Source organism: Microcaecilia unicolor, chromosome 1 (genome assembly GCF_901765095.1).
Source record: "Microcaecilia unicolor chromosome 1, aMicUni1.1, whole genome shotgun sequence".
Lineage (NCBI taxonomy): Eukaryota > Metazoa > Chordata > Amphibia > Gymnophiona > Siphonopidae > Microcaecilia > Microcaecilia unicolor.
Genome location: NC_044031.1, coordinates 536,703,877 through 536,726,162, shown reverse-complemented (window position 1 = coordinate 536,726,162; position 22,286 = coordinate 536,703,877). Strand labels below are relative to the sequence as shown.

The following is a 22,286-nucleotide window of genomic DNA, read 5'->3' as shown; positions in this document are numbered from 1 at the left end:
CTGACTCTGAGCAAATTACTTAAATCAATATTGCCCCAGGTACAAAATAAGTACCTTTACATAATATGTAAATTGCTTTGATTATAACCTAGGAAAGGCAGTATATCAAATCCCATCCCCCTTCCCTAAAGGACTGATAATCTCCCTCTCCCTCTCCCCAGATCCAACATATCTCCCTTTATCTTCCTTCCCTCCCTTTCCTCTTCCCCTAGGTCCATTATCTCTTTCTTTCTCTCTCCCTCCCTCCTATTGTTCAACACCTCACCCTCCCTCCCATCCACCCTCATGAGTAGCAACACAAAGTTCTTTTCTTGGCTGCTAGAGTGTACTGCTTTGGCAATAGCTTCCACTGGTGACCCCTCCAGTTCTGCTTGCAGGTCTGCAGCTCACTCCACTCTCCCCACTCAGGGTTCAGCATCTGCCCCCTCTCAATTCCCTTCTCCCCCCAGTCTTCCTTCAAGGTGGCCTTCTGTTGGTCCCTGACAGTAGCTGCCTGCGGCCAGGTCCGAAACTTTTCCTCTGACCCATCCTGCCCATGCACAAATAGGAAGTGATATCAGAGGAGGCAAACGGACCAGAGGGAAAGCTTTTGAGCAGACTTCAGGCAGCATATGTACCAGTGCTACTGATGGGGAACCAGCAGAAGCTCATCTTTAAGGTAGGCTGATGTGCAGGGGGTGATGTCGAATCCTGGTTGGAAGGAAAGATGCTGCATCATGCTGAGGACAGGGATCAGGAGTGGAAGAGAGCAGAAGAGACATTTGGAGAAGACAGGAGATGCTGAAATGTGATTAAATTCGTCAATCACGGTTCAAAAATTTTAATCGCGGTTAGTGATTGATGCATTAATCGCGTAGTTAACTTCAATTAACTTGCAGCCTTATTAAAAACATTTTACTTGCAAAGTTCCACTATACAATGTCTTCCCCTTCCCCACTGAGTATGGGTAAGCTGGGGAGGGAAAGACATCATATAGTGGAACTTAGCAAGTGTAATCCGTTGGGTTGGTCGTGAGCCCTTGGGCCCTGGCCGAGGCCAGCAGGGCACCGACCCAGGCCAAGGGGAGACCGACCCACCACCACACACCCCAGCTACACAATACCCCCTAAGCTACCCCTCCCCACAGTCCCTCAGGAAGAAGGGAAATAGGCATACAGGCGGGCCTCGCGGCCGAACCGGAACCCACGCACACAGAGCCACTCGTGCGAGCCTCATGGCTGAACTGGAACCCAATCACACACAGGTAGGGGTGAAAGAACCCAGAGGGCCCCAAGATGCTAGACACGCGCTGAACACCAGCAATAGGGCAGAGGGGGAAAAAAAGGACCAGAGCGGGCCACGCCCACGCAGGGGACTAGCGCAGGACAGGGGAACTAACACAGCAACCCCCCCCCCCCCACACCAGGGTAGGAGCCCCAGGCAGAAGCCAGAGGAACCAGACACAAAAGGAAGGCAGAAAGCCTTTGCCTCAAACCCACTGTAGACAGAGGCACACGGAACACAAATGGTTAAGCTTGTAGAGCCAGCAGAGAGAGAGTGCCATAAATCAACAAACAATCAGAGAGAACGCTTCCCCTCCCGAGAGGGAGTGGGGCCCATCCAACAAACACACTGGCAGAGGCAGGAATACAATACACACAGTACACAAAGGGTTAAACTCACTGAGCCAGCAGGCCGGGACACTGGGAAGAGAAATCCTTAAACAAACAAACAAAGGAGAAGCTCTCACTCAGCCCAGAGCCCCGGAGGCTGAGCAATGCCCAGCCCCCACTAAACAAACGAGCAGCTGACCCTGATTACAGAGCTACGCACACACACACACAGCAGCAGCTAACCCAGAGGGAAGGAAAAGAATACTCTAATACAACACAGATCCCTGTCAGAACCTAGAGCACGTTCTGAGAGAAACCTATCAGGCTTTCCTGTTACCACCAAGTAAGTAACGCAAAAGCAGAGAAACTTCAGCTGCAGGCTAAAGTACTATCCCCTGACGTCAGCACAACCCCTGGCAGCCAATCAGAAGAGACGTCCCCCCTCCCCCTCAGCCAAACCGGCAGAATCATAACAGCAAGTACTGGTGGCTATACTACCAGAATGCTTACAATCTCTTCCATACTCAAATGGTTACACTTTTCCTATACAAGTTGCCTAGTTAAAAACAAACTGCTTGCCATGCCCTGAAATTTAAAACTAGCAATTTATCTCATTAAGGGCCTCTTTTACCAAAGCGGGATTCCCACCGGCAATGCCAACGAAGCCTATTCAAAGGCGGCTTTGTCCGCATTGCCATGCCAGGAATTGCCAGTGTGGTTTAGTAAAAGGGGCCCTAATTTCCTAACTGAACTGGATTTAATACTGACCTCATCAATACTACTCACAGAAATTGTTATTTCAACTGAATAACTCAAGCTTACACTGAAAAATCATAGAATCGATAGGTATGAATATTTAAATTACCTTTTTCATATCCATAAACTTCACACATTCCAGCCATCTGGTTAGAAATTCACTTCCACACACAGTACACACATTTTTATTAGAAAGAATATTCCAGACTTCAGGATACTTTCTGATGGCTATTTGTAGAAAGTGGTGCCTGTTTTCGGTATAGTTAAGAATATATCTTGCAGCCATCTCCTTGCACATTTTGAAAACACAGATCGAAATTATTAATATCATTCTACAATAATGATTTTTATTACATGTATTTATTCAATAATTTATATGATTAGACATTTGTTAGTTACAAACATATAACATTATGGGGTCCTTTTACTAAGGTGCACTAACAGGGCTAGCACGCGCTAAATGATAAGATGCCCATAGGAATATAATGGGCTTCTTATCATTTAGCGCACACTAAATCCATTAGCACACCTTAGTAAAAGGACCCCTATGTTACAGGTCTCTCTACCTGTTTAATAAACAGCTTTAAAAGATATTAATATATCATTCACACATTCATGAAAACATGAACTTTTCCCCATTAATGTGAACTTTGAAATAAAATATAAATGAAACTATTAATATTTAAAAGTATGTTAAATTAACTTTAAATATAACACAAATCAAATATTTTAAAAAATCTACATCCCCATCATCAATGCTGCAATTAACATGTCTTTTTAGTATTCATTATAATAGCACTTTAAGATGCTATTCATTAAAGAGCCTTTAGTGTATAGTACATTAAATGCACATTAATAATATGCATTGAAAAAGTATATCATGCATATTACCTTGAGTGCCTCAAATTACTGTTAGCTTGATGGGAAAATCTAAGGGATGTAGAAGAGCGGAGAGCAGAACTGAATGATCATTGCAACTGTCTGGGTTATGCCGCATCCAAGTAAGTGGAACCAAAATTTCAGCCACCGTGCTGTGGCTTTCTTCAGGAAGTGCTGTAAGTTTGCAGGATTGTCTTTATATAGTGGGTTTTCAAATGTGCCTGGCTGGGGTTTGAGGTGGATAGTTTCACAGGAGCAGTCTTTTCATTCTGGAAGGCAGAAAATTGAAGTGAGAAAGTTTGTTGCAGAAAAATCTGTTGGAATAATTTCAGGCCCAGGAAGGAGGGAGGGTCTGTTGATTGCATTCTTACAACTCCGGGAGTTGGGGTGGGGGGGAAACATTTGTCTTCAGCGCCAGTCATTTTTATATGAAACTTCCCATGAATAAATGGTTGTCATGCTTTAAGATAAGCCCTTTGTATCCACTGAAGTTATATGGATATCTTGCTATCTTCTGTTTCTATGATCTTTGTGTCATCGGCCATAGAATTAGATTTGATGACACAAAAATCCCAGAAAAAGATCTTTGGTGGCCGAGAAGAATCAGCGATGGAGTAGAGAAAGCAAGTTACAATACCCCCTTTTGTACAATTTACATTGGATGTCAATAAAAGATAGAATATCATTCAAGCTATGTACCTTCAATCAAAAAAGTTTGAATGGTTCGGCTTCAATATACTGTACATGATCAACCTCATTGATTTACCCTCATGTAATGCCTCTATATCATCTACAGAATATCTTATCATATATTTCCCGAATTGTAAGAAAGTAACCTACAAAAGAATCCATACTGCTAACTTTTCATATCAAGGCACTAAATTTTGGAAATCCTTACTTAAGACCATCAAATACACCGACGATTATTTGTTATTCTGAAGTCTATTGAAAACTCACTTCTTCAGTCTAGCCTTTATGGAAATAAGCACTGTTCTCAAATAAACTCATAGCATTAATTTTTACCTCATCCCACCTCCCACTACTCCTGTCTATCTCAGCTAATCCTAGCCTCAGGGCTTTTTTTGTGTCAATATGCACCAGTACGGTGTACCGGCACCTTTTTTTTCCTTCCCCACTCATCTCCCGCCTCTCTCCCATGGCCACAGCCACTTTTCCCAATGAGCAGCAACAGCATCTCGGGCACAGCAATGAGTAGCAGGTGCAGGGCTGCAATGCTAGGACACACACTGTCTCTGCCATTCCCCTGCCCCGGAATAGGAAGTTGATGTCAGAAGGGCAGGGGATCGGCAGAGCCGACAGTGTGTGTCTGAACATTGTGGCCTCGTGCCTTTTACTTCTTGATCTTCCCACCACTGCTGCTGGTTTTACTCATCTAACATTATATGATGTATTTTACTTTCTGTTAATATATTTTGAACATGTTCTTGTTTTTCTAATTGTTATGTAAGCCACATTGAACCTGAGTTCTACTCGGGCCAATGGGGGATATAAATGTCATGAATGAATGAATAATAAATAAATAAATAAATATACCCACCTAACTTCAATGGAGACTTAGGGCTCATCTTACACAAAACATGACAACTGCTCATTCATAGGAAATTGAGCAGAAAAGCTTGTCTGAAAGACAAATGTCTTTTCCACACCCAAGCCCACTCCCAAAGAATGTGGTCAACAGACTCTTCCTCCTTCCAGAGCCTGAAATGTTTCCAATAGATTTTCCTGCCCAATGTTTCCAACAAAATTTAAATTCTGACCAACAAACTTTCCCACCTCAATTTCCCACCAAAACCTCCCATCTTCCAGATTAAAAACACACCGTCAGCCACTCAGGTTCAGAATCCACCACATAAAATAACTCTGGATACCCTGAAGAAAGCCAAAACACAATGGCTAAAATGTTGGTTCCATCTACCTGGACGCTGCATGACCAAGACAGCCATAATGATAATGATACCAGCCATAGAAGCCTAAGAGAACAAAACTGAAATGAAATACTTTAAGGGAAGAAAACATTTTTTTATTAGGGAAGCAATTAGAGGTAAGAGAAAAAAAAGTGGTCATTGGATTTTTTTTTAAAAGAAGTACCTATAGTTGAAAAGGTAAGGAAAAAAGGTTAGTGTTAATAAGTAAAAAATATTTCAGCAACAGTAAGACATCACTCTGGACAAGTCATTTAACCTTCTATTGCCCCAGGTATGAAATAAGTACCTGTATGTAATATGTAAACCATTTTGATTGTAACAACAGAAAGGCGGTATATCATATCCCATCCCTTTTCCTTTCATAAAAAAGATTGCAGAAACAGGAAGACAGGCAACAATATCGTGAAAGGCTAAGGGAAGCTGGGAGACTAGTGAGTAGAAGGAAGATGGGAATAGAAAGAAAAATAGTAAAACAGAGGAACAAGAAATTTTTTTAATAACGTGATAGTATAGAAGAATTGCAAAAATGACATTAAGAGACTCAAAAGTGAAGGAGAGAAATATGCAGAGTCTAAGGAGGAAAAGGCAGTACTGCTTAACAAATATTTCTGTTCAGCAGTCAGAGAGGAAGAACTGGACCACTGAAAATGGACAGACACTGAAAATGGACAGAAATAGGAATAGTAAACCTCAAACAGTTTCCAAAAGACTGTTGGCCTGATAGTGAGCCACAGTGGTCAGCATTATTTTTCAACAAAGGCCACTGCAGCTAAAACAAATGCAGATGTGCAGTGCCAGTATCCAGAGAGTAGCCAGCACTGATTTTCCAGATAAGAGCATAAGGAACATAAGCATTGTCATACTGGACAGACTGAAGCTCCATTAAGCCCAGCATCCTGTTGCCAACAGTGGCCAATCCAGGTCCAAATACCTGGCAAGATCCCGAAAGACTAAAACAGGTTTTATGCTGTTTATCCCAGAAATAAGCATCAGATTGATTTTCCCAAGTCCATCTTAATAAAAGCTTATGGACTTTTCTTTTTGGAACTTGTCCAAACCTTTTTTAAACCCTGCTAAGCCAACTGCTTTTACCACATTCTCTGGCAACAAATTCCAGAGAAGAAATATTTTTCCAATTTATTTTAAAATTACTACTTAGTAGCTTCATTATGTACCCCCTAGTCCCTATATTTTTGGAAAGAGTAAACAAGCAATTCACATCTACCTGTTCAATTCCACTCAGTACTATAGTGCTATTGTTATCTGGATAGTAGCAATATTCAGTATCGCTAACTGGATAACTTAGATCTGCCTTTTTTGCTGTCCTAAGTTATGTGGATATTTACCTGGATAGCAGTGCTGAATACTGGTGCTAACTGAACAACTTGCCTCTTTGCCCCAGCTCTGCCCATAGACCACCCCAGCATTAGCCCAATAGTACCACTGAATATCAGGCCCTATATTCATGAGGAGCTAGGTAAACTAAAAGCAGGCCAGATAGGATATATCCAAAGGTATTGAAGGAATTTATGGAAATACTGGCAGCCCTGCTCTCTGACCTGTTCAATACTTCTTTGAGTAGGGAAAGGTCTTTGAGGACTTGGGATGAGCAGATGTGGTCCTCTTCACAAAAGTGGAAATAAGGAGGCCAGGAACTATATACTAGTTGGACCAGAGTTTTTCATTGCAAGGTCCACAAACCAATGGTGACCCCCCAAAGACCTTTAGAGTAGGCCTTGTCATCATTCCATTTCTTTCTTTTCTCAGCAGGGTATAGAACTCTAAATTCCCCCTCCCCTCCAGAGCCTTTGGTCACACTGAGGCTCATCTTCTTCTCACAGTGGTATTGCCGAGTATTGGTGGAGCTAGGGCTAAGCACTGCCTAAAATCTGCAATGAAATTTTGGGTTTATCCTACCTTCCAGTAAGAAGGGACTCAGGAGGCGCTATAATTGAACAAGCAGCAGCTGCCAATAAGCCAACCTGGGGCCTACATTAATCTCAAAATTCTATAAATGGTGCTTAAAACTGTATGCACAACTTTGGGCGTCCAAACAATTTGAATAATGAGCCAATTAGCACCAATAATTGGGTGATAATTATCAGCACTAATTGGCTTAGTTTAAATGTATGTGTGCATTATAGATCTGTGCGTAAGGGTCATGGGTAGATCAGGGATGTTCCTAGAATTTATGTGCATGTTATAGAATAAGTGAGAGGGCTACTATCTAGTCTTTTGCATCGAATGTCACATGTATGATTATCTCCCAGTTGGCGAGAGGTTATACATGTGTGCTTCATGCAATGGGCTCCTAGCTCTCAGAGAATGAGTCCATTCTCTTGAGGCTAGAGTAGCAGACTTGGAGAAGCTGAGGGAGACAGAGATGTACATACAGGAGGCCTACTGGGACGTTGTAGAGAAGTCCAACCCCAAGTCTGGCAGCCCCTGTGCTGCCTTGCAAGAGGGAGGTCTCTTAGAAGACCATGGTGAAATTAGAAGTAATCCTGTTGCCAGGACCTGCCCACCAGGGGATGCAATATCCTCTCACACCAAGGATGTGTCTCTAGGAGCTTCTGCCCAGGAGGGAAGGGTTAGGACAGCTGTTGTAGTTGATGATTCGATCATTAGGCATGTAGATAGCTGAGTGGCTGGTGAGCATGAGGATCGCCTAGTCACTTGCCTGCCTGGTGCGAAGGTGATGGACCTCATGCATCACCTAGATAAGATTTTAGATAGTGGTAGGGAGGAGCCGGCTATCTTGGTGCATTGAGTACCAATGACATAGGAAAACGTGGGAGGTTCTGGAAGCCAAATTAGGCTCTTAGGTAGAAAACTGAAATCCAGATCCTCCAAGGTAGCATTTTCGGAAATGCTCGCCATTCCATACGCAGGACCCAAGAGGCAGGCAGAGCTCTGCAGTCTCAATGTGTGGTCGAGATGATGGTGCAGGGATGAGGGATTTAGATTTGTTAGGAATGGAGCAACATTCTGGGAAAGGGGGAGCCTGTTCTGAAAGGACAGGCTCCCCCTATCCTTTCAGAACAGAATGGAACCAGGCTACTGGTGCTAACTTTTAAAAAGAATAGAGCAGTTTTTAAACTAAAATGGGGGGGGGGGGGGGGGGGGAGCCGACAGTCACCCAGGAGTGCATGGTTCAGTATGGAGTATCCTCGAAGGATACTACTGAAACAGTATCATTAGGGAATCTCAGAGAGGTTTCAATAATGGTGAAAGAGCACCAGCAGTGTTTAATGAGAGAACAGAGTAAAGGATGCAAATTATCACCATCAACTTCAAAGCAGCTAGAAAAAAAAACACAATCTGAACTGCCTGTATACAAATTCTAGAATCCTAAAAAAATAAGATGGAAGAGTTGGAGCATATAGCGCTAAATGAAGAGGTAAATATAATAGGCATCTCAGAAACCTGGAGGAAGGAGGACAACCAATGGGACATGTGTTATCAGGGTACAAATTATATCACAATGACAGAGAGGATCAAATTGGAGTGGGGGGGGGGATTGCACTATATATTAAACAGGGAATTGAGTCAAACAAAATAAATATTCTACATGAAACAGATAGCAGTGTGAATAGAAATTCCATGTGTGAAGGAAAAGAGTAAACAGGTAGGGCTGTACTACTGTCCGCCAGGACAGAATGAACAGACAGATGAAGAAAAGTTTACAGAAATTAGGAAAGCTGGCAAATTGGGCAACATTATAATAATGGGTGATTTCAATTACCCTAATATTAACTGGATAAATGCTACATCAGGGAGAGCTAGGGAGGTAAAATTCTTAGATGTAATGAATGACTACTTCTTGGAGCAACTGGTGTAAGAACCAACAAGAGGGGGACCTATTTTAAATCTAGTCCTTAGTGGAATGCAGGGCATGGTACGAGAGGTAATGGTGTTGGATCCACTGGGAAACAGTGATCATAACTTGACTAAATTTGAGCTAAAATCTACTGTAGCAGCATTTAATTTTTGAAAAAGGGACTATGATAAAATGAGGAAAATGGTTAAAAGGGCAGGCTGCAAAGGTTAGGACTTTAAATCAGGCATGAACATTGTACCATTGTGGAAGCTCAGACCAGATGTATTCCACATATTAACAAAGGTGGAAAGAAGGGCAAATGACTACCAGCATGGTTAAAAGGTGAAGTGAAAGAGGCTATTAGAGCCAAAAGAGCATACATTAAAGAACAGAAAAATTATCTGAATGAAGAAAATAATAAGCAACATAAGCACTGTCAAGCTAAATGCAAAGCACTGAAAAGAAAGGTTAAAAGAGAATATGAAGAAAAACTTGCCACAGAGACAAAAACTCATAGTAATATCTTTTTCAGATACATCAGAAGCAGAAAGCCTTTGAGGGAATCTGTGGGACTGTTAGATCATGAAGGAGCAAAAAGGGCGTTCAGGAAGGACAAGGACATAGCGGAGAGATTGAATGAATTCTTTGTTTCAGTCTTTATGGAAGAAGATAAAAGAGAGCTACCTGTACTAGAAATGGTTTTCAAGGGTGATGATGCAAAGGAACTTAAAGAAATCTCTGTGAACCTGGAAGATGTACTGAGCCAAATAGACACGTTAAACGGTGATAAATTACATGGACCGGATGGTATACACCCCAGGGTACTGAAAGAACTCAAACATGAAATGGCTGTTCTGTTGTTAGTGATCTGTAACCTGTCATTAAAATCATCCATAGTACCTAACCTGTCATTAAAATCATCCATAGTACCTGAAGATTGGAGGATGGCCAATGTAGCACCGATTTTTCCAGGGGTAATCCTGGAAATTACAGACAGGAAATCCTGACTTCAGTGCCGGGGAAAATAGTGAAAATTATTATAAAGAATAAAATTACTAAACACGTAGACATACATGGTTTAATAAGACAGAGTCAGCATGGGTTCAGCCCCTCACCAATTTGCTTTATTTCTTTGAAGATGTAACTAAAAATGTGGATAAAGGTGAGCCAATTGATGTAGTGTATTTAGATTTTCAGAAAGCTTTTGACAAAGTTCCTCACGAGAGACTCCTGAGAAAATTAACAAGTCATGGGTTAGAAGGCAATGTCCTTCCATGGATTAGGAATTGGTTATTGGACAGAAAACAGAGGGTAGGGTTAAATGGTGGACTGCCGCAGGGATATGAACTGGGACCGGTGCTATTTTTTTATTTATTTATAATGAGTTTACAAAATTTTTACAAGACATACTCTTGTTATTCAGAAACACAGTAGGAAACAAAAACAAATAAAATGAAACATCATAAAGGAAAATAGAATCAACTTTCATAGACCACCATCATTTAGGAAGCGTGACTAAATCATAGGTGATTATTCTATTACATATATCAACTGTGTATATAGCAATAGGTTGCAATAAGTACAAACATAAAGGCTACATGTGGTTACCTATCCTATACTTCTATTTCCAACATTATTGAGTCCTTTATGTTTATCCCACACATTTTTGAACTCCGTTACCGTTTTCATCTCCACCACCTCCCGCGGGTGGGCATTCCAAGTATCCACCACTCTCTCCGTGAAAAAATACTTCCTGACATTTTTCTTGAGTCTTCCCCCCTTCAACCTCATTTCATGTCCTCTAGTTCTACTGCCTTCCCGTTTCCGGAACAGGTTTGTTTGCGGATTAATAACTTTCAAATATTTGAACGTCTGTATCATATCACCCCTGTTTCTCCTTTCTTCCAGGGTATACATGTTCAGGTCAGCAAGTCTCTCCTTATATGTCTTGTAACGCAAATCTCATGCCATTTTTGTAGCTTTTCTTTGCACCGCCTCAATTCTTTTTACATCCTTAGCAAGATACTGAACACAATACTCCAATTAGGGCCTCACCAACGACTTGTACAGGGGCATCAACACCTCCTTTCTTCTGCTGGTCACAACTTCCTCTATACAGCCTAGCATCCTTCTGGCTACGGCCACCACCTTGTCACACTGTTTCGTCACCTTCAGATCCTCAGATACTATCACCCCAAGATCCATCTCCCTGCCTGTATATATACTACTACTTATCATTTCTATAGCGCTGCTAGACGTACGCAGCATTGTATATCAGAATCTCACTGCCTAGCAAATACATCTCCTGTGGATTTCTACTCCCTAAGTGCATCACTTTGCATTTCTTCGCATTGAATTTTAATTGCCAAGCATTAGACCATTCTTCTAGCTTCTGCAGAACTTTTTTCATATTTTCCACTCTCTCCGGGGTGTCCACTCTGTTACAAATCTTGGTGTCATCCGCAAAAAGACAAACTTTGCCTTCTAACCCTTCAGCAATGTCACTCACAAATATATTGAACAGAATCGGCCCCAGCACAGATCTTTGAGGCACTCCACTACTTACCTTTCCCTCATCCGAGCAAATTCCATTTACCACCACCCTCTGGCGTCTGTCCGTCAACCAGATCCTAATCCAGTTCACGACGTTGGGTCCTATCTTCAGCCTGTCAAGTTTATTCAAGAGCCTCCTGTGGGGAACCGTGTCAAAAGCTTTGCTGAAATCTAAGTAGATTACATCTATAGCACATTCGTGATTCAATTCTCCGGTCACCCAGTCAAAGAATTCAATGAGATTCGTTTGGCACAATTTACCTTTGGTAAAACCATGTTGTCTCAGATCTTACAACTTATTGGCTTCTAGGAAATTCACTATCCTTTCCTTTAGCATTGCTTCCATTACTTTTCCAATAACCGAAGTGAGGCTTACCGGCCTGTAGTTTCCAGCTTCTTCCCTATCACCACTTTTGTGAAGAGGGACCACATCTGCTGTTCTCCAATCCCATGGAACCTCCCCCGTCTCCAAGGATTTATTAAACAAATCTTTTAAGAGGACCCGCCAGAACCTCTCTGAAGTGTTGACTCCATCTTGTGAAGCATCACCCAAATCTTTTCCAGATTCACCTCCAATGGTGTATCAAGAACTCCAGTCACACCCTGAGTCCTACTCTCCAGGCTCTCTCGTTGCAACGCTGGACTCTCGCTAGGAGCCTTGCCCGTTACACTTCCGGAAACGTGTTGCCTGCCTCCCAGCAAAGCAGTCAACACTGGACATGGCGGAATGTTGGAATCAGAGAAGGGAGAAAGAGATGTTTCGTGTCCCAACAGAGACTTCACTCCTCTGACTTCCTCCGCAGCAGGAATCACCCCCCTCACCTCTAATGGAGAGGCTCCGGCGAGGAAACGATCTAAACTCTGCTGGATTGGGGACGACGTTGAGGTAGGCGAGGGAAGAAACCTCACAGTCCCTTTTCTCTTTGTATGAGGCATATTTTCAGGGATAAATATAAAGAGGGAAACCAGCAGAAGATCAGCATCTTTCACAATGCCGGGAACACGCCGTCATTTTGCCATGCCCCTTCCTGACCAGTGATATTTAACATATTTATAAAAGATCTGGAAAACAGAACCATGACTGAGGTGATTAAATTCACAGATGACACAAAACTATTCAAAGTTGTAAAAATACATGCAGATTGTGAAAAATGCAGGAAGACCTTAGGAAACTGGATGACTGGGCATCCAAATGGCAGATGAAATTTAATGCGGACAAATGCACAGTGGTGCATATTGGGAAGAATAATCTGAATCATTGTTACCTGATGCTGGGGTCCATCTTAGGTGTCTTTTTGTGTATGGTGTACAGTGCTACGTATGCCTTGTAGAGCTATAGAAATGATAAGTAGTAGTAGTAGTGTCAGCACTCAAGAAAAGTGTCATTGTTGACAATACGCTGAAATCGTCTTCCCAATGTACGACAGCAGCCAAAAAAGCCAACAGGATGCCTCTGTATTGCTCCATGGTGTGAGGAAATCCAGAAGAGGAAAACAAAAGTTCTGCAGAAAGAGAAATGCAGTCTACAAAAAGCAGAATACATGTCTTCTAATAGTTAAAAAGGCTTTTATTCTTGCCACTTTAAAACACAACACAACGTGGCCATGTTTTGCTTCTCTAAAGGCTGCATCAGGGAATATCAACTGATAGGTGAAATATAAAAAACATACATTTATTAAAAATGAATAATAACTAAACTATAAAATAAAATACTGTATCAAAATTAACACACACCAAAGACAAGATTATCAGTTTCCAAGAGACATACTAATAAAATCCAAAAATGTTAATACATACATACTTATTATTAATAATATTAAAAAAACACAAACTCTCAACACTTATAAATTGAAGGGCACAAGAGAAAAACAATGCACAAAGAATATGACAGATAACTGTTAGGGTCCCAAAGGGCACAAGCACCTAATAGTTGGTAGATGTAACAATGAAAACAGCTCAGCCTAAGAACAGTAAAAAAGGACATCAATGTAAGAAATCAAATAAGTATGTCTCCACTGGAAGTTGATAATCTTGTCTTTGGTGCGTATGTTAATTTTGAAACAGTATTTTATTTTATGATTTAGTTATTATTCATTTTTAATAAATGTATGTTTTTTTATATTTCACCTATCAGTTGATAATCCCTGATGCAGCATCTAGAGAGGCGAAATGTGGCAACGTCAGGTTGTGTTTTAAAGTGGCAAGAATAAAAGCCTTTTTAACTATTCAAAGACATGTATTTTGCCTCCCAAAAGACTCCAGAGTTTTAGCATCTCACCCTGGGGATGCCAAGGTGTGTGTTCTAGAACTTCTGGCCCTTTGGAAGGTATATTTGACCACCATGGAATGATGAGGATAGAAACACAGAAAACTTAAAACAGATACAGACATAAGGCCTATCCAGTCTGCTCATTCATACCATCTACTCTCCCTTTCACTCCCTTAGAGATCCTCTATACTTGTCCCAAGCTTTCTTGAATTCAGATACAGTTTTCATCGCCACCATCTCCACCAGGAGGTCATTCCATTAATTCACCACCCTTTCCATGAAGAAGTATTTCCTCAGGTTACTTATTTAAACATCTCTATCATATCTCCCCTCTCCCACCGTTCTTCCAAAGTATACATATTGAGATCTTTAAATCTGTCCCCGTATGCTTTATGAGAAAACCACTGACCATTTTAGTAGCCGCACTCTGGACTGACTCCATCCTGTTTACATCTTTTTGAATTATACACAATTCCCCTTATTCTATAAAAGTCGCCAAAAATTGTGCGTGCAAATTTAAGCATGCTTCCAATTTGCACACGTAATTTAATTGAATAAAGAGCCAATCAGTACCAATAATTGGCTTTTTTTTTTTTAAATCTTTATCTTTTTAGAATAATACAATAATAATAATAATACACATATGTGTAAGAAATGAACAAGCTCCATATGGTGTATCCAATTAATCATCAAACATTTTCAAAGACTAAAATAAAAGCAACAAACCAAAAACAAAGTAGCAGTAGGTTAACAGAGAATAAAGCAGAACAGTATATGCATATGATTAAAAGGAGTTGATTTTACCTAATAAAGTTACACGTAAATATCACTTAACATAGTTGTCTAGCAATGACCATGTTTTACGGAAGGACAAAATATGACCAAATTTTATGGCAGCTATTTCCTCATAACGCCTATATGAATAGAGCAAATTCCACCATTCATGAAATGAGATGTGCAGATTATTTTCCAATGTAAAACAATCAAGTGAAGAGCAAGCAAAATCACCAAATTAAACAATTTTACATGCTTTAGTGGAACCGACAAACCAGGGGTGGATGCTTTAAGGATTAGCACTTTAAAAGACAAAGCATCTGGAATGCCAAATACCTTCTGAATAATGTCCCAAATCAGTTTCCAATAGGGTTGCAAATTATGACAGTGAAAAAGCAATTATTGGCACTAATTAGATTTAACTGGAACTTGAGCGGATCCACACCTAAATTTTACACAAGTAAAAAAAGGTGCAGAAATGGGAGGGTCATGGGCGGAATGAGGGTGTTCCTAGCATTTATGCATGTTCTTATAGAATAACCTAATTTAGGTGCATACATTGGCACCACATTACAGTTGCTGCAAACAGCCATGACTAAAGTTTGGCGCAATCAACGGGCGTAAGAACTATTCTATAAACCGCACCTAGGGTTACCATATGGCTCCAGAAAAAGGAGGACGGATTGAGCCAGCCGGGTTTTACTTCCATTGCTTTCAATGGAAGTAATTGAGCCAGCCGGGTTTTACTTCCATTGCTTTCAATGGAAGTAATTGAGCCAGCCGGGTTTTACTTCCATTGCTTTCAAGCAATGGAAGTAAAACCCGGCTGGCTCAATCCGTCCTCCTTTTTCTGGAGCCATATGGTAACCCTAACCGCACCTAACTTTAAGTGCAGCTTATAGATTAGCGCTTTTGTCAGTGTCACATATAGATTCTAGCCCAATATTCTAAAAGAGGTATCACCAGAATCGTATACAGGGGAATCATCACCTCCTTTTTTCTACTGGTCATTCCTCTCCCCCAAGCAGTCTTCTAGCTTTTGCCTACCTTTGGCCACTTTAAGATCATCACCCAAGTTCCACTCCTCTTTCGTGCACAAAATAGGAAGAAATATTTTTTCACTCAACAAATAGTTAAGCTCTGGAACTTGTTGTCAGAGGATATGGTAACAGCAGTTAGTGTATCTGAGTTTAGGTTTCCGGTTTATTAAAACTTTGAAAATGACAAGACTATGCTTCCCCCTCCCCCCTCCAAATACTGTGATAATGGGAGACAACATGTCCAGACACATTCTATACCAAAACACACACAGTGATAATAGGAGATGGTATGTATCCAGCCAGTTTAAAATCACACTCTCCCATATACAACTCACAAAGTTCTATTTCACATTTTAAATCAATTTCTCCAAAAGATCTTTTTTACCTCATTCCTGAAATGAACCCTTTATGAATGAATGAGGGCTTAAGCTGAAAAGGGGAAGGAAGAGGCAGTGGCTTACTTTATTTTGGCTCAGAATGCACAGAAGGGGGGGGGGGGGGCTCCAGCTTTTAAAACCTCAAACTGCAGTCACACAGCTCTGCTTTTTCTGAATTGATAGGTTGCCCTGAGGGTCTCTTGGAGGAAGGAGGCTTCAGCATTTGTAAAAACAAAAGCCAGTGTGTATGTGTGTGTACATGTGCAGTGATAATGAGATTAAACACAGACTTTTGCAAATGTATGTCAGATGGCACAAATTGTACAAAACAGAAGATCTACACAGACTTTTGCAAACGTCTGTCTGACAACACAAACTGTAAAAACCAGATCTGTTTAACAAAAAAAAGATATAGGCAGAGGGGATAGGGGAGCAAATGGGATTGGTGCATGCTGTTCTTAATAACACACAGAACTGTATAAAGCAGAAAAGCTTTTCATTCCTGATAGATAACGAGCTGTTAAGTTCTTAAAGTAAAGGCAGGGCCATAAAAATACACTAGGGTTATGAAAATAAAAGGAGCCCAACTGCGCAAGCTCAGTGCCTGTGCAAACTGCGTATGCTCCTCTGAGGCTGTAGAGGGCTTTCTCTGGTGATGGACTTCACTTCCTGTGATGTCACTAATCCAAGATGGCAGCAAGTAGTGTAAAACAGGAAATTATGCTATGGGCGATGCCATCTTGGATTTGTGCAACCCCCATAGTGTCCATCTTTCGAAAAGGGTGTTGCCTGGGAGAACTTATGACATCACCAAAATGGGTGGGATTTAGGGAGAAGTTATGATGGCACTTCCAGTTATGTCATCAATAGGGGGTGGGGTCTGGGAGGGTGGGATGGGGCTTGGGCAGAGATTGGGCAGGGCTAAAGCAGATCCTCAATTCTAATTTGCTGACAGCCTGAAGTGGGCCTGGTACTTGTCAAAACTAATTAGACAATTTGGGTTTGACAAAAGATAGTCCCCCCGATATTCAAAACTATTTAATTGTTTAAGCGCCTAACAGCAGATATTCAGCAGGAGATAGCTGGTTATCTCCTGCAGAATATCCCAGTTAGTGGCTAACTGGCTATATCGCGCAACATATTCATATTGCCAATGTTCAGCGCCAAACCAGCTGTATTGGGTGGTCAAAATAGGCCGCTTAAATAGCAGGCCTATCTTTGACCACTAAAAGTTAACCGGTTAGTGCTGAATATTGGCATAATGATTAAATTTTCAGCAGCCAAAATAAAACCAGATATTCAATGCCGGTCACCAGAAATGGCCCAGTATCGAATATCCAGAGTCAGTGCCAATCTTGGCACTTATGCGAGCTGCCTTCCTTGGGCTGAATATTGGCCCTGGTGTACTTTACTACTCTTCTTCCTCAGTCATTTGAAATGTATTGGTGGCTAGGGATCTTGAGGACTAATGTGATCCCTTAGACTTGCTCAGACAGGAGTAGTCATCTTTGTGGGGATACTTGAGGAAATACACAAAGCTTCTACCAGTATCTCTCTTCTTTCAGCGTTGCACAGTAATGAGGTTGTTGACCGTGCTTCACCTTCACTCAAAGTACTGCACCACCCATCATGCTTATAACAGAGAAGCTGAGTCCTTCATTTTCATCTGATGAGAGGAAATAGAAGATTTTCATGTCCCATGGCCTCTACTGATGCTTCACTTCAAGGGAAAGCAATGCTTCCCCAGTAGCAATGTATACTCAGTTTCTAGTGCAGCTTCAAAGCCCATGAAGGTCAATGCTGCTGATGCCAATGGACCTGGATTGGACTTATGGTAACCAAACAGCCCATCCATATACTTATCTCAATTACAAAGAATGCTAGGTGTCATCTCTGGACAGGAAACAGAAGTGGGATATTCCCCCAGACTCTACATAGCGTGACCAAAATTATGCACGCAAATCCACTCACATTCTGGATTTATGTGTGCAATTTAATTACTTAAGCCAATCAGCACCAATAATTGCCACTAAACAAGCAATTATTGATACTAATTGGCATTAATTAGAATTTACACACACAACTTGCTAAGCGTGTTCTGTAAAGTGATGCAAATAAATTCTAATGCATGCTACCAAAAATGGGTGTGGAATGGGTGAGCCATAGGCATTCTGAAAATCTACACACATGGTTGTAGAATACACCTGCTCTGCACTTAACTTGGGCACCGGTATTTACACCAAGTTTTACTTGGTATAAATGAACGCACCTAGAGTTAGGTGCAAGTATGGCTGCTAGGCATATTCTATAAACACACTAGGCATTCTATAAACCATGCCTAAATCTAGGCACAGTTTAAAAAATACACCTAGGCAGAAATATTTTCGGCACCAATTTTTCAGGTGCCATATATAGAACCTAGCCCATTGTACCCATGCCCCGGAAACTGCATACATATAGTATCATGGGTTTTGATGGCCAAGATTGGGTGTACTTTTTGAAGTTGTTGGGTCTCTTATGTTTTGGGACATTAGGCAAAAAAAAAAAAATAGATGCAGTGAAATCAAATACTTCATTGTTAACAAAACTCAAAATGACACTTTGATACACCAATACCAGTGTGGAATGTAGTCGCAAAAACAAAGAAATCTTGAAATTTGTAGAAAAACCTAACAGAAAAGAAGCAGAATCAAGATGGATTCTAGAAAAAAATCTATTTTCTACACATTAAAAAAAAATTACCTGCACACTATGACAAAAATATGGCCATTGGGCTCTGCAGAAAAAATAAATGTTGGTGGCCCCATGCAGTGCCTGAGATGCAAAACATTCTGTGTGTGCTCACTAGAGCAAATCAGAAAGTTCTGCTGTGACCTTACATTACACATCTAGAAACTTCTACAAGTTTGCATTATGTGAACTAGAACTTTTATTTTATTATTATTTACCCTAAGAGATAAAACTTCCTCATTATAGCCAGTAACAAAAGTCTTCTTTACCAGGAGTGGGTTTTCTTCATAGTAAAATTCTCGTAGTGGAAGATTCTCTATCTTTTTAAATAGAAAAGAAACATAAAAGCATTAAAACTAGGAAAATAAACATTAAAAATCAAGTTTGTTGGTTTCACTTGATGCTACTGTGATTCTAATCAGTATTTCTGCAGTGTATTATTATGAAGCCAGGTTCCTCAGATCTTGACCAATTAGGGGCATAGTTATCAATTTGGGCTGCCATTAAGACATGCTATTTCATCATTAACTCATGCTATTTTAGCATAGGTCCCACTTCATGCAATGAGACCTAGTTACTAATACCTGGGGTTAAAATAATAACACATCTAAACAGCAGCCCACATTGATAACTTCTCCCTTAAGCTGTAACGTTCATTACGTACTGATTCTGTCATTTTACTATAAACTGACTAGGTCCTTGGAAATATGCTGGTGGTGCAGGAAAAGGTTACTCTGCATATGTGCATTGTCTGCAGATATATTGAACCTACAGATTTTACTTGACTTTTCAAAGGGGAAAAAGCTGAAAATAACGTGCAACATATAATCGGACTCATCTGATGCATTACATTGATCAGTGCAGTATTCTTCATGCATTCCTCTACTCCTGCACATTGGGGCCCTTTTACTAACATCAGCCCCTGGGTCTGATACATCTAACTAAGATGAGTACTTGAAAATATATTGAAATAAGAAACAAAGTTTTATTAGAAAGTAAATATATTAATAAATCACGTAAATTGTGAGCCTATGAAGAATTGTGTGCAGGATCCATTGCCATTATTAAAGACTGGCGATGTGCACAACTAAGGCCACGAAGAAAGAGAAATGATATGTATTAAATGACTAGTGGCGGAAGTGTGATGATAAAGAAGTGAGTTGGTGGGAAAGAAGTGTAGTATTATTATAAGTGTAGAATATAGCATTTACAAACATATGTCTAATTGAGAAAGTGAAAGCGCCCGAGTTAAAAGCTTAAACTGATCTACTTCAAAGTAGTTGCGAATACAACTCAACTTTCTCATTAGAAGGAAACATTTCTTTACCAAAGCAGTAGTGTGTGCTCCATAGAACACCCAAAATCCTAATTACAGGAGATATAGTAGTAGGGATATTATCGGGTTTGGTATCAAAGCATAAAATTTTGTTTTTTCAGTCTTGAGTTTCAGCTTGCGATCAAACATGCATTTACCCAGATACAGTGATGCGCCTTAAAAGGATCTATATCAAATACAGAATTGAATGGAATAAGAACAGAAATGTAATGCACATAACCGTAATGCAAAAAATCATTACTTTCCAGCAGGAATCCCAGGGAACGCAAAAAAGACATTAAATAATAAAGGGGAAAGGTGGGATCCCTGGGGAACCCCATAAGGATTTTGCCATGATGAAGATAAAGTATCTTTCATTTTAACCCTGGAAGAGCGACAGGAACCAGTTCAATACATGCCCCATAATGTCTATATCCTCTAGGGTTTGCAGTAAAATGGTATGATCCACTAGATCAAATGCCGATGACAGATCGAATTGAAGTATCAAGGCAATTTTGCTTTCACTTAAAAACCTCTAGCATGATCTAGTAGAGAACTAATCACCGTTTCAGTACTGAAAAGAGGCCAGAACCCAGAATGAGAGGAATGCAAAATAGAATGCATATTTAATTGCTGTTCTAATTGCAAAGTCACCAATACCTCAGCCAGCTTAGTAAAAAACGGTATGGAGGCTATCTGCCTGTAATTAGCTAAAAGAGAATTAAGCTGTTTCAAATCTTTAAGTATAGTAGTAATAATTATTTCCACAAGTTTAGTTGAATCCAGTCAAATAAAATAACATGAAAAGATGGAGGGGCCGTCTGCATCAGGTAAGGAGGACAGGTGTCCAATGTACAGTACTTCTTAAACAGTTTCAGTAAATTGTGTCATAAAATAGCAGAAAAATTATCCCAAATTCTATCTCCAGGTATGTCATCAATAGAACAATGGAAACAAAGTATGGGTAGAGGATGAAATAATCACACAAAATATATTATAAATACAATCCTCAATCAGATAGAAATCTGCATTAGACATTCGCTAATGTAATAATAATAGTGGGTAGAAAAAGCCTCAAAGAGCTCCAGAGTAAACTCTTCAGAGCTAAAATCTCTTCATTACTGGCAAAAAAAACCCCCACTCCATATATGGTTACCACCGGGTTACCGCGGGAGCCCTAATCACAACTTCAATGGGTGGCGGTAAGGACTCCCCGCCACATACCCACACGGTATGAGTTCTCTTACCACATGGCCATGTTTGTCTGGGGGCTTTTTACCCGCTGCGGTAAAATGGTCCCCGTCGCGTGGGAAAAACGGCCCCCGCTGCTAGCGCAAGGCCCTTTTTCCTGCAATTTATTAAAAGGACCCCTCAAAGAGCTAGCAAATGTAGCCGCTAGAGTAATGGCATCTTTATAATCTTGTCCTGAAAATAATTAGCTAGCTGAGTTGCTGAAGAGGTCTGATCTAAAACTGGATTTTATTCTACGTACACATTAGTAATGTTGAAAAAAAACAATTTCCAAATTAGCAAGATGCAATGGATATTTAATGTACATAAGTACATAAGTAATGCCATACTGGGAAAAGACCAAAGGTCCATCAAGCCCTGCATCCTGTCCCCAACAGCGGCCAATCTAGGTCAAGGGCACCTGGCAGCTTCCCAAACGTACAAACATTCGATGCATGTTATTCCCGATACTTCTTTACTGTATTTGTCACTGTAATTGTACCCCTACACTGTATTTGTTTCACACAGGAGTCTGTAACCACCTCTCTGGAACTATGTAAGCCACTTTGAGCATACTAATAAGTGGGGAAAGGTGGGGCACAAATGTAACAAATAAATAAATAAATAAATATACTTACTGCTGTTGGGAAACTTTGAATTTGGTTTCCCGCTACATCTAAAATTTTTAAATTTTTCAGTTCGCAAAGTTTCTGTATGAAATTAAAAGACAACATTAGTATAAGAAAGGTTTCTAGCCATGCATATTTTTCAAAGTTAAAAAATAATACTCTATGCTTCAGAACAATATACTAGATTTATAGGGGTCAATATTCAAATTTATTTAACTGGCCAGAAACAGCTGCTGACCAGTTAAATCGTTTGTTCGGGGCTATCTGCTAATTTTCAGCGGCACTTAACTAGTTATCACCACTGAAAATTAGTGGTTAGTATCTAAGTGAAAACCAGCTATTTTGGGAGCATTCCGTGGGTGGTCAGCACTTCATA

At 40.5% G+C, this 22,286-nt stretch overlaps 1 protein-coding gene across 1 annotated transcript in view; it reads right to left on the bottom strand.

Moving 5' to 3' along the window:
• Positions 1–22,286, bottom strand: part of LRRC69 (leucine rich repeat containing 69) — a 77,409-nt gene that overhangs the window by 85 nt on the left and 55,038 nt on the right. The window contains exons 5-7 of the mRNA XM_030189739.1: positions 21,920–21,991; positions 18,955–19,056; positions 2,453–2,637 (exon numbers count right to left, since the gene is read on the bottom strand). Coding sequence (XP_030045599.1) covers positions 2,453–2,637; positions 18,955–19,056; positions 21,920–21,991 — 359 coding nt within the window. The remainder of the gene's footprint in view (positions 1–2,452; positions 2,638–18,954; positions 19,057–21,919; positions 21,992–22,286) is intronic.